Here is a 13,562-nt window from a genome sequence, read left to right as displayed (position 1 = left end):
ACCCTCAATGATGTCATATCCATCCACGGCCACTAGTCTCACTCCCAAGCTATTTCACTGTGAGAAAATGTATTATAGGTGCAGGGATTTTTTAAAATAGGACAGGGACCATGTGTAGATGTCTACGTGCTCCACTTCTGCCTGAAATAAAAAAAATGGTGAGTCTTGAACTATGAAATATCTCCACTCTTTGTGACCGGGTGTTTCTATTTATGCAATAGGTACATTTTTGTTGCACATGTTGGACAACAGATTGTCAAGATAGGGAATGTATTTTAAATTCATGAGTATTTTATGTTTCAAATAATTCACTTTGTAAAACTGTCAATGGATTCGCCAAGTGTATGTCCACGGCATGGAAAACTTGGAATTTAAGAAGCTGCACTTGAGAAACTTCAACACAAACACTTTGTCAACAAGAGCATGTGCCAATAAATTGTTACAAATAGAGAACCAATTATTGGTTTAGATTAAAGAAAAAGGAGGTTGTAAATATACAGGTTTGAAGAAATAGGAGCGAGATAAGTATTTTCTTGGCTTGAGCTAGGTTTTCTACAAAAGCAGATACAGTACATATAAATGTGATATTTCATGTCATGATACCTCAGTTCTCAGTCTGTTAACTGAAATAAATCACACATTTCCTATTAATTAGGAAAGTATATAAATAGCTTGTAAGCTTTATCTTCAATTTATGTTTCTGAAACTGGCAGTCTCTTTTGGCTCCACATTTATTTAAAATGTGATGAATACTGTAAGTGACATCTGGCAATACATCCCAAAATATCACAAGATTTATATGTGTGTTCTTGTTTGTCTGGGTATGGTGGGGTGAGTATGATGGAGCTTAACATCTCTGACTTCAATGTCATATTTATTTGTTCAACTTCTCGTGATTTGTGGAAGATTGTCACATGCCACTGCATCTATACCGGTGTAAGCTGCATTGGTTCCTGCAGTGGTAGGTTCCTTTCAGGTTCCGTGTCTCTTTATCTCTTGGGTGGCTCTGCATTATGCATTGGCGGCCACAAGCCAGTATTGCAGGACTGGGTGGAAGTTGGTAGAGAGGTGTGCAAGTGCATGAGGGGTCTTGTTTGGACTCAAGTCCTGTCACCAGTGCCATACTGTATAATCAATGCTTGGTGATTACGGGATGTTGCTGGGCAGCCTTCTCCGTGTTCCTGTTACTCCCGTACTAGAATTGTGCTCTATACACAGAAAGAAACCCTGAATACAAGTGAGCAATTCATTATTACTTAGCTCACTTTCATATTTCTCTGAATATTGGGAACATACTTGGGGATACATACGAAATGTCGACAGTGACCCTGGGTGGGATGTACGAAGGCCAAAATGCGGGCAAAACTCAGAAAACTGCAAATTTGGAGATTGGACCTAATTCCCCATATGTTCCAAGCTCCGGAATGCGATACTTTCCAGAGCTTGGACCCGTTAGGCAATGCCATCTATAGATGATGTTGTCTATTAGAAGTCTATGTTCACTGAAAATGATCCAATTGTACTCCTCCCAGTGTCCCCTTGCAGCGCAAGAAGCAGCTGCGCATGAAATGGGTATGAAGTCCCGCCGGCAGCCCAAAGGGAGAAGATCCCGATAGGGCAGGTAAGTACCCCAGACAGTCTCTTAAACTGTACTTTATCTCTGCTGAGAGATCACTGCAATCATCCAACATAGGGGGTTTAGCGTATATGTGTGCAGATTGTCAATAGTTAGGGATCAAATTAGTCATGACAAATAATATCTAGAACAAATGAGTTTTCCAAAAGAACAGGGAAAATATTATGTATTACTTTATTTATTAAACTTCATTTATATAGTGCCACCATATAACACAGCACATTACAGTCACTATTTAATCATTCACATTAGCTCAAGCCCCAGTAGAATGTACAATCTATAGTCCCTATCACACCAAGATACACTACAATTCTGTTTTGGTGTTTGGAATAAAGAAAACAGACAAACATTTGGAGAACATACAAATTCCACACAGATATGGCCCTGGCCAGACTCTAATCCAGCACCAGGGCATCTGTAATCATTTAAAGTGGGGTCATTCCATGTCAAGTGGACCAATATTGAAGATCCTCCCCAACTGCTGAGTGTCACTGACTGTGACAGTTGCACACAACCCCACTGTGAGGATTGTGAACTACAATTTTCCCAACGTTAGTCTGACATGTATGACAATCTTCATGTAAAATTTTAATAAAATTGGAGATGGCCAGGTGGTGACCCCTGGCTCACCTCACATGGAATGAGCCACTGACCATGCCAGTGGCATAAGTTTATGCCAGGTGCCCGGAGGCAAAATAGGTGGTGGTGCCCTCCCTCCCCCATAGGCTACGGCTTGCTCCAGCCCCCGTGTGTATCTAGCTCCAGCCATCCATGAGTTTCTCTCTAGCCAGAACCCCACAGCACAGCACACACAAGGCAGCAGGCAGCGTACACACTACATACAGCACAGCACACACAAGGCAGCAGGGAGCGCACACACTACATACAGCACAGCACACACAAGGCAGCAGGGAGCGCACACACTACATACAGCACAGCACACACAAGGCAGCAGGGAAGGATCACACACACTACATACAGCACCCCACACATGGCAGCAGGGAAGGATCACACACACTACATACAGCACCCCACACATGGCAGCAGGAAAGGATCACACACAAGGAGTGACATACAGACACAGGGAGGCCAGGGTGGCAAGTGCAGTAGCGCACACACAGCATTTAGAGAGAGGTGGCTCACCTGTATGTGGCTGTTCAGATAACAGCTGTTCTGGTCGGGCGCAATCAAGAAACCTTTGGCCGGGGGGGGGCAGAAAGAGGACCTTCCCCAGGTCCAGCCCCGCCTATCATTGGAACAGCTTCACCCAGGCTATGAGATCCCTGGCAGTGTGAGTTGAGAAGCTGCATTGCTGCGTGAGTACCGCTGCTCTTGGCTAGCGGCATCCTCTCTCTCCCGGTTCTCGGCCACTCTCCACTACGGTCCGGACTCAGCCGCAGGTGCAGTGTCGAAGGCTCCTCAGACAGAAGGGGCAGGCACAGGGTGAGGTCGCGGGTGGTCACATGATAGGTGAGGTCCGCGGCCCGCCGGGCCGAGACCACAGAGTGCACTGGAGCCGAAGGAGGAGCGCCGCTGATGCTGATTGGCGCTCAGCTCAGCGGCTCCTCTGGCTTTCTATTTAGCATAGTTAGAACGAAGCCAGCAGTAGGTGTAGGTGGAATGGCCGGGACCTTGGAGACTATGGAGCCAGATGCCCCCTTCAGGGCTGGCGCCCGGCGGCAACTGACTCTATTGTCTCCGGGAGTTCCGCCACTGGACCATGCATTCCCAGCCAGAAAATCAGGTAAAATATTTATATTACAGTGAGGAAGCCACAATGCAAACAAGTTACAGTAAATGAAGGAGCACACTGCTTTTTTGTGTGTTGTCAATATATTACATCCTCTGAGTATCTGGACAGATTGGGGGTGTATTGTATATGAGCACACAGAGACTCGCAGGACAGTGTATTTAAATTAGTTCAATGGCGGATGAGGTGCATTTATGGCAGAATTATCTGGGTAACAAGGGGTTTTTAAATAGCCTGGGGTTGGTGGAAGTCATGCCTCATTTTATCATTTCAATGACACATTTATACCAAGCTAATAAAAAAATGTAAATGTATGATAGTGGTGCATACAATGACAGCCCTTATGCCCTCTCACCCTTGTGGTTAATTTGAGACATACAACACAGTAGGCGTAACTAACAAGTGCTTTACAAGAAAAATGTCAAACATTTAAGGGGATGACCCTACAGGGCTACCAGGGAACAACTTAATAATTTCACTATTTCCAACAATAAGCATATGGTCAGAACCTGGATTATGGCTGCGCACCTATACATGTGCGAGATGAATAAACTGGCACAGAATGACAAGTGCTGCAGACACGCATTTTCTCCAGTTAGTAAATGAGCCCCATTGTGTGAAAATAGGGGTTACGGTGATTTTCCTAAAGAATAGTAAAAATTTAAGCAGAAACAGCCATACCTGCAATTCTAGCAGAGTGGGGAAATTTCACACAAATTCAGTTTTCGGTGAAACAGCGCATTTGGCAGAGGTGTGACATTCCGGTGCTGCCATAATACAGGGCTGATTTTGGGCACCCTGCCATGAATTACATTTTGTACTATGTTTTTAAATGTATAACGTATATATATATATATATATATATATATATATATATATAAATAACTGAGATTTGAGCAATTCAGCCTACTGTAGATGCGGTACAGGAGAAGACCAGGCAGAAGAAAAATGATAGGGGAAATCTTTATGGAACAAAAATGATAGGGGAATTCCATGCAGGAAATGTTAGGCCAAATTCTGCCTGCTAACTGTACATTAAGGGCCTGATTCAGAGCCGCAGGCTATGCCGATGTCCAGTGAGTTGAGCTACATTTTGCTACTGTGTGTGCACAGAAATCCCTAAAATCTCCTACAGTGCATGCGTTACACAGAGTGTACACACAAGTTGCTGTTGTGATTGACATGTACAGTATCAGTAATGTCTTGTCAGGGAGTTCCTGGGCGGTGACTATACAGGTCTGTCTTATAGGTATAGTTTAGGAGTGACGCAGGCGTGTTGGTGACAGCGGTTACAAACACAGACGCTCAACCACTCACATAGGAGGCCACAGACAGATGGACAAACTGCACCTGCTATAGGGCTGGTATAGTGAGGTGTGACTGCCAAAATATGCAACCACCATTGTGTCTGAATCCGGCCCTAAAAGTGCATATAAATACAGTTATAGTAATGTCATAGGTGATTTCTTGACACTGCTAAAGTGTTTAGAATCCATATTTTGGACTAGACTAGAGACAAGCTCACATAGTGTGACTCATGGAGAACCTGACAGTGTTCTGCTTAATAGGGAAACTTTCCTGGTTTTACACAACACACTGCACTTTCCAGCCAATAAAACTCTAAAGTGGAAAGAGATTTAGGGGCCTATTCAACAACACTAAAATAACAGTTTTAAGGACATTTTCCTTAATTACAGTACCTTTTTTAGTATTCATTAACACAGAAGATATCACTAATATCTCCTGGTTAAGTCCCCCTGCGTTAATTTCCACTCTCCCCATACATTAGTATGGGGATGTAGAAATTAGGCTATTCATCAAATTTCGAAAATTATGTATTTTCAGAATTTGATGGTGTTACTATCCGCCACTCACAGGTGGCGTATAGCGGGTTACACTTACCTGCTTTCAGCTGGGCAGGTCCTCCTCCGGCTCCCTTTGTCCCTACTCCGGCTCTGGCTGCTCCTCTGACACTGTGTTCTCCCGGCAGAACACAGTAAAGTAAAAAAAAAAAGTTAAAACAATTGAAAAATTCAAATCTTCAGCAAGACAAGGCGGTAGGTGAGGGTCTGCGGCTGCAGCCTGTCGAGGTCCCAGGCAGCCAGGTAGGTGGTGGAGGGAAGCGGAGGAGGGGGGGCGGACAGAGTTACAGCAGCTGTTAATCAGTGCTGCGAATGCGCCGCTTTTGTGAATGTAATGGCGCATGAGCAGCACTGATTACAGCTGCGGTAAGGTAGTGCAGAGAGGGAAATGTATCTATTTCCCGAAAAGCTGTCATAGCAAAAATGACAGCTTTTTGGAATAGATACTTATGGAGAGGAGGAATGATGAATTCCTCCGGTAATTAGGTAGAACTCCATGCGAGTTCTAAACCTAATTACCTCCATCGATATTTTAGTGTTCATGAATAGGCCCTAGACAAAATACATAAGATAAATTGTAAAACATTACATTTATGTGGAAACAATAGAACTTTATGTGCACTAAATTTAGTTTGTGTTTCATTGTAATTGAGAAGAGTAATACAAAAAATATCACATTATTTCTTGCGATCCTGCACAGTCACACAAGAGACAAATAGCATTATAGTATAACAAAATAGAATATCATAACAAAATATGATGATAGCATAATATATAACATGCTTACTGATATTGGATAAATATGAATCATTTTACAAATTTACAAAGACTAAATAAAACAGAGTAAACTATCTAAGATAGGATTACCCTACCATTGCTTCTACACTGGAGCACATATGTGGCATATGATACAGTAGGTTGAAATGTGACAAAAAAACCTGCACATTACATAGCACTCTAAGTGGACATAACCATTGGCTTTACATGAAACTGCTTTACATCTATTGTTTAATGATTGTAAAACATATGGAAATGGATCCGATACTTAGAAATCATTGTTGCTAGTGTCACTGTATCTAGTTGTGTTTTTATTTGCATTGTGTTCTGTTGCTTTAGCATTTTTTAGAACATATAGTTTCATTTTTGTGTGTTTCCACGTCAACACAGTGGAAAATATACAAACACAAGCAGGGCTGCCAAGAGCCGGGCTGGGCCAAGACTAAGGAGACGTGGCCTAATCACAGGAGGCGTGGTCAGGCCCCTTTTAAAAAAAATAAACCTGAGTTGCAGCGCCGCAAAGTGGCGGTGAGCGCTGGGGAATGTCTCCGCTTGTCTGTTATCTTTAGTTGTTCATTCAAATTAGCTGTTCTCATTGATTACAGCCTATGTGAAATGAGCTGGGGTGGGGATTGAGATTAAGAAGATCTCCAAATAATGTGGAATTTCCAGCTGTTTGGTTCCCCAGCTTCTGTCATTTTAAAGATTGTGCTAGAAGATAAATGATAGCTAGAAGTTGATTTGTTGCTATGGGCAGCTTCCCCACTTTATCTCTCACAAAGTTTTAATATAGACTTGCTGCCAGATCGGCACAGCAGGAGGTGTAACGGAAATTTGGGGGTGTGACTGCGTGATCGCAGCCACACACTTGCTACACAATGCTGAGATTACTGGCATTGTGCAGTCGGGGGCTGGGCCACGATGAGGTGATTCTGCACGAATTGCATCAACAGCTCCCCCCTTGGACCGCCCGCTTACAAGGGGGAGCAGATAATGGCTGGGGGGGGATGGAAACCGGCAGGGGGTGTGCGAATGGATGGCGCCGGCTGGGATACTTGCCCACCCCTCCGGAGTAGCTGGGAGCACCACCCGATTTTCAGGAGGCTCCCGGCCGTTCAGGAAAGTAGACAAGTATAGACATCTCCCCCATAATATGAGCTGGGGCACTAATGTTGCACACTTTGAACTGGAGACACTGTAATGTAACATAATATGAACTGGAGGCAGTGTAATATGGCAGAATATGTACTGAGCACTGTAATGTTGCACAGTTTGAACCTATGGGGCTAGGGCTAGATTAAGGCTTGTGGGGGCCACAGGGCAACTGAGATGTGGGCCCCCCCACCAATAAAATTGACAGCCTGCTCACCCTCTCTACTAGTATGCCCCTTACTTACCTTGAAAATCCTAGAGCTCTGTTCATTGGTTCCCTCCTGCAAGCCCGTCGTGAAGGTCCACAGCTCCCACTGTGACGGATGTCCTGGACCACATGCTGGGTACTGGCACTATATTACTGCCTACGGCTGTTTGATGGAACGTGCTGCCGGGCCCACGCGATGACGGGAGGTGTCGCCGAGTCACAGGAGCCTGTCAGTGGCCAATGCGACCTTGCACTGCAGCCAGCTGTGAGGGAGATAGGCCGTGGCGCAGAGTGGCCTTCACTAATGTTGTTGCTTTTGCACAGACTGGCTTTCCCGGGAGCTGGCCAGGTTGGGGCAATATGGGCAGCAGTGTGGGGCCCCCCAAATGTGTGGGGGCCCCTACTCAACCGCCCCCTTTTAATCCGGCCCTCTATGGAGCCCATAAAGTTCTGGCTACACCCCTGCACTTTGACTAAACCATACATTACAAGTGCCATACAATATTGCCTTTCTTAAAAATTTGCATGTAACATTAAAAAATAATAAGTACCAACACATGGAAGTGGCTTGAAGGCAAATTTTTAAGTACTGTATTATGTATTTATTCAGAATTTTCCTCTGACTATAGCTAGTGCCAGACAATTAAGAACAGGCATCGCCAGTTAAAAACGCTTTCATTGGGGATCCTGCTGTGTATATCCTCAACCTGTTCCATAATATGCATGCTGGCAGCTTGTCGTGACAGATTAACTCTACCGCTTAAATTGAGAGTGGAAAAAAAATCTGAGCAGTCAAACATGCAGTAACTACAGCCTAAGTACTGTACAGGGGCGTATCTACCCATTGGCCAGGATGGCACTCACCAGGGGCGCCGACCAAAGGGGGGGCGCCACCCGGCAAGTGCCACCAGTAGCCAAGGGGTGGACAAGTCCCTCGGCCCCACAAGTGTAGGGCAGACCGCAGTGAGAGCGGTCTGCCCTACACAGTTTACAAACACGCAGCTGCCAGCGGCGGCTGTGTGTTTGTAATAGCAGCCAGCTAATGAGAGTCAGACAGACTCTCATTTGCTGCTGCATCGTCTGCGGAGGGAGCCGGCTGGAGCTCACTAATGATCTCCGTCTTCCGGCTCCCTCTGCAGCATGTGATGGGAGAGACGTCATGACGTATGATGTCTCTCCCATGCAGGAGAAGAGCGGCCGGGACTGAGTGGACAGCGGCGGTCGCATCAGGAGCGAGGGTCAGGTAATTTTTTCTTGTTTTCTTTGTGTGTGTGTGTAAGGGGGGGCACTGAAATAGGGGGTGGCCGCTACTGGGGGCAATTTATGGGGGGGTGCCCACTACAGGGGGCTATGTATAGGGGTGGTACACCATGAGGCACTCTATAGGGGAGGCCACTACTGGGGGCAATTTTACTTTAAAACTGCAACTATGTTTCCTTCATTTCTTTCCTCCTTACACATCACTGACTGAACATATCTTTTTTATCAAAACTTTTACATCCATTTCCCTGGTTTACCTTCTATTACTAGTTACTATTAAGGGGCAACACTGCATATATTCACTCTTTGCATAAACTTAATGTAATTGTGAATAAAAGCCTTCGACACTTATGAAATGCTTGTAATTTTACTTCAGTATACCATAGTAACATCTGACAAAGAGATCTAAAAATACTGAGGAATCAAACTTTGTGAAAATCAATACTTGTGTCATTCTCAAAACTTATTGGTAACAGCAATCGGGTTGCATCTGATTGTTGCCCCTATTTAGATCTACTCTCAGGCTAGATTTAAAGTAAAAAAAAGTCTGGATTAGTGTTACCATATTTAGAGATTAGCACTGTATTGACTTGTTTTTGGCCTCTGCTATTACTACAATGATTGTACTATTCTAATCTCTCCAACTCTTTGACCATGGAATCATCCATCACTACTCAATCTCCTTTTACAAGCTCCTTAGGAAAGAGAAGTGTGTCTCTAGCTGCTTCCCTGCCTCGGCGCCTCCTCCTAGGAGCTGCACATCTCTACACAGGGAGTTTCCAGATCGTCAGCTGGGCAGCTTCATATTAATTTCTAAAGATACATACATACAGCATTCACTTATGTATTAATACCTGACTAAATAAAATGAACAAAACAATACTATGCTATTCTATAACTTGTATTCAAATAATGACGGCACCTGCAAGACTATTTGCTGATTTAATTAATTCTATACTGCGGTAACTACATAAAAATAGTGGTAGGGAAAATACTTTAAATACGCCATAGGAGTATGGTGTATATAATATATATGTCTTCACCAAGGTTCGCTTAAGTACCAAAATGTCAACCTGACATGCAGATGTGGTAATAAATCTATACACTTGTTTTTTGGATTGGTGAATGCCCTCCTCAGGCATATTGTAGCACCACGCTGTAGATTGTTTATGTGAGTGTAGTCTTATGGGACATATATTATCAGAATCAAGTTACATGAGAACATTGTTTAGCAAAGTTATTGCAAACTTGTACTGTACACATGTATCACATCAGCACTTTACAACTGAGCCAGTAATTTGTGGTCTGGATCCCTGCTGGAAAGTACAATTATGTGGCAGAATACCCACTGAATTTATAGCTGACTAAGGAAAACGCACATTTGGGAATAAATGAGTGTGTATTTATAAATAGCTGCTTTTATTTAGCTCTGGGAATCCTATGTTTGAACAGCAGTTGTTAGCGTCAATAACAGATCATATTTTAGAGGCATTTCTGCTGTGGTGTCAGTAGGCAGGAACCCTGAATGCTTCTATTATTACTACTATACTACTAATAATAGGAGTAATTAGTTAGGACCAATTTTTTTACACCTTGGCAAAACCATGTTGCACAGCACATAGGGCAGGTTGAAAATAAGCATAGAGACTTATAGTTAGGAAGGGATGTGTCCTAGCTTAATTCTAAACTTCATCGAAAAAACAAGCTGCTCAGTATTTGTTTGCTACATGCAACACTGTCATATGTTCCCTGCATGCAAAAATAAATAAATGCATTTGCATCCCTTGGATTGCAACATGGTTTGTTCCAGCAGCAAATTGCTCCTTTTGTTATTTGCTCCTAACTCTGAATCAGGCCGTATGTATCATACTTCAATTTACTATACAGAGCTGGAACTGCCACATTAAAGCATAACTGCATAGCTAAGCAAATGTATCTACACTCTGAATTACTTATACTGGCACTACTATTCCTTCAGATTTCTGAATACTGACCAGCCACTTAGTGTGCTTGTGTGTTACTGTGTATGTGACCTGAAACATGATTGTCGTCCCCCAGCAATGAACCTATGCTTAATCATGATTTGTAAAAAGAAATGGTGGGACAGTCTGTATTTACATTACCTTCTGCATTTACAATCCATGGAAGAAATGCATAGGCAGATTTGTAGTCACATGTGCTGTTTTCAAAGGTGCAGGATCCGTCAGAGACAGCGGCCCCCTCAGCAAGCTGCAAACCTGCCAATAATAAGAAAACTCAGTTCTCCACAGCGGTTGAACAGCATGGAAATTACTGTGTGCAACGAGAATACTTTAATGAAGTGAATACAAGAGCTGCCAAATGCTGGAGCAATGGGAAAAAGTGAAATCCCAATTGAGATTTATACCAAGTATACTTAGGCTTCAGGTAGAGGTTATGTAGCAGAATACAAAGATGAATTCAATTGTACAATAGGGCCAATGTACTTGTCTCTCACAAATGTGAGAGAAAAATATGTAATTGAAAGTAGTATGATGAACTGCATACGACAATAACAGTGGTTTAGTAATATATATCATAAAACATATTTGTATACAAAAGTACAAGCACATTATTGTTGCATGGGTTGGGTAAAATGTATCCTATCAAATCACAGTTCCCACTCAGACCAACCTATAGTAGGATGCTACAGTACTTTCCTGACCCTCACCTGGCCTTATATCAATTTCAATGATACTGCACAGCTAGAACCCTGCTTGGAATATCTGGCTTGCTTCTGGTTATCTGTCATGGTCACGTGATAGGGCTTACTGGGTGGTAACTGAGTATGTCTGCTGTCTGTACGTGTGTGTCTGCACAAGCACACAAGTGTGTATATATGTATAAATAATTCAAATTGGAGCAGATTATTTGCATGGAAAGGGTCAGTGTGATGCTGTGAGAACGGACAGAGTCATTATAAAAACAGGAAAGTCAGGTTGCAGTTCTACAGTGGGCGTGGGCAAACATGTGGGGGCATGGCCAAGCCCTGTTTTGAATATAAGCACCCTGTGCTGTACCTCTGACAGGGACATGATGAACCTCTCTTGGATGCATGGCTGTAAATTTGCCAGACCCCTCCCCCCTCTCTCTCCACCCCTAACAGACACCCATTTACTTATAGTTGTGAAGTTTAGAAAATTATATTAAGAAGGTAGATTTTGATCTTCTTGGTACACACAGCATTGTACTTGATCTCTTTTAGAGAGGTCTTTGTAGCAGCCACCATTTTATAGATCTGAGGTAGTGGTGGTCCTGCTAAGCTATAAACAGTATATAACAATTTCACATGAAAGTGTACAATTGTTTAATGTTGAGTGAAACTTGTTACATATAAGCCAAATATGAAAGCTGTTATGAAACAGTGTTTACAAAACCTTAAAGGCTGAAGTAAATGTCAACTTAATGGACTAATGACTGAATGGAAAGGAGAGAAAATAATAATAATAATAATAATAATAATAATAATAATAATAATAATAATAATATATTCCTGTAAATTTTCCCATACAATATACAATCAATGAAAAAGGTATGGCATAAAATTATACAAAACATCTGAATTATTATTTCTACATAGATTTTGTAATAAATTACAATTACATAATTGAATATATGGTGTCTTATTCAGCCGCTCCTGGTTTGTTAACTGTTTGACAAACCAGGAGTGGCTGAATTAGTGGCTAATTGACCTCCGCGATCGGCGAAAAATGGGAATTTTTCGCCGATTATCCCCGATTTTTGCTGTTTTTTTTTCACCCTATCCTATTATTTCGGTGAAAATAATAGGAGAGTTCTCCCAAAAACACATATGTGCGTGATAAGCTCACAGCCTATATGTTTTTTGCCTTTTTTCAGGTGAAAAAACGGCAATTATCATGGATTCTTTTTCGGGACACATCAGGTCCCGAAACAACCCCCCCAAATAAGTGCCGACATCAGGCCGACTTCGGGGCTAATTAGATAGCCCCGGGCGAGGTAATTAGCAGAGGTAATTTATTGGATAACCCTTGTATTATAAAATAATTTAGGAGACAGTGGTTAAAGCACAAGATTGTATTACAAAATAGGCAGCTATGGAGACAAACATGGAACCTGTTCCAGAAAAGTTTATAGAAAGAAACAAACTGTGAAGTTTCAGGGTTATTCTGTTCCTTTTGTATCTTAAAAGTACAATTATAATCATCTGGTAGTTGATGCATCATTTCCATAAATTCCAGACTTGTTAAATAATGCAGAAAACTTAATATGCTTTACTGGCCATTCTATCCTAAAATAAGAAATCAAACCTATGTTTCATACAATTAAGATTAATTTATAATACTGTATGTTTTTCAGAAAATGTTTTGTTATCTTAAAGGGCCAGATTGACTATTACATATATTACACATAATAATAGTAGTATACATTGCACAGTGACATTCCACTGGGGCGCTGTTTTAAAGTAAAGTATTACCTCCAAAGTCCATAATAGACTGCTAGAGCTTATCCCACGTCTACACACTAGAGCGATTGAACCAACAAACAGTGCGCAATTCTGCCAGTGGAAGGTCCCGATATCGGTTGTACACTCGATACAATTTTTGTTTAAATCCTGACAATTGGCAGTCACATGGATTGATTTGCATATGTCCGCCCACAAGGATGATGAGGAAAACATTAAAAATCTGAGGAAATAGTGTCAGATGTTTGTTATTGTCCACACATTACACAATATTGGTACTTTTTGGCAAGTTTTAATATTAATGATTCAAATTATAGCCATCAATATACAGTATATTTATGTAATGCAGTGGCTTTAAATGCCCTTTATCCACTTCATGATAAGGAGATCTCCACCTTTATGGCCGAGCCAATTTTTAAGATTGTGGTCTCTCTATTTTGTTTGTACTTAGATTA

The 13,562-nt window shown here is 42.2% G+C and overlaps 1 protein-coding gene across 4 annotated transcripts in view; it reads right to left on the bottom strand.

Moving 5' to 3' along the window:
- MAMDC2 (MAM domain containing 2) overlaps positions 1-13,562 on the bottom strand; it is a 131,434-nt gene that overhangs the window by 74,175 nt on the left and 43,697 nt on the right. For all 4 annotated transcript variants that reach the window (XM_088475717.1, XM_088475716.1, XM_088475718.1 and 1 more), the window contains one exon: positions 10,769-10,882. In XM_088475717.1, the coding sequence (XP_088331843.1) occupies positions 10,769-10,882 (114 nt within the window). The remainder of the gene's footprint in view (positions 1-10,768; positions 10,883-13,562) is intronic.

Source organism: Taudactylus pleione, unplaced genomic scaffold (assembly GCF_031769625.1).
Source record: "Taudactylus pleione unplaced genomic scaffold, aTauple2 ptg000177l, whole genome shotgun sequence".
NCBI lineage: Eukaryota > Metazoa > Chordata > Amphibia > Anura > Myobatrachidae > Taudactylus > Taudactylus pleione.
This window is presented reverse-complemented; position numbering and strand designations above follow the sequence as displayed.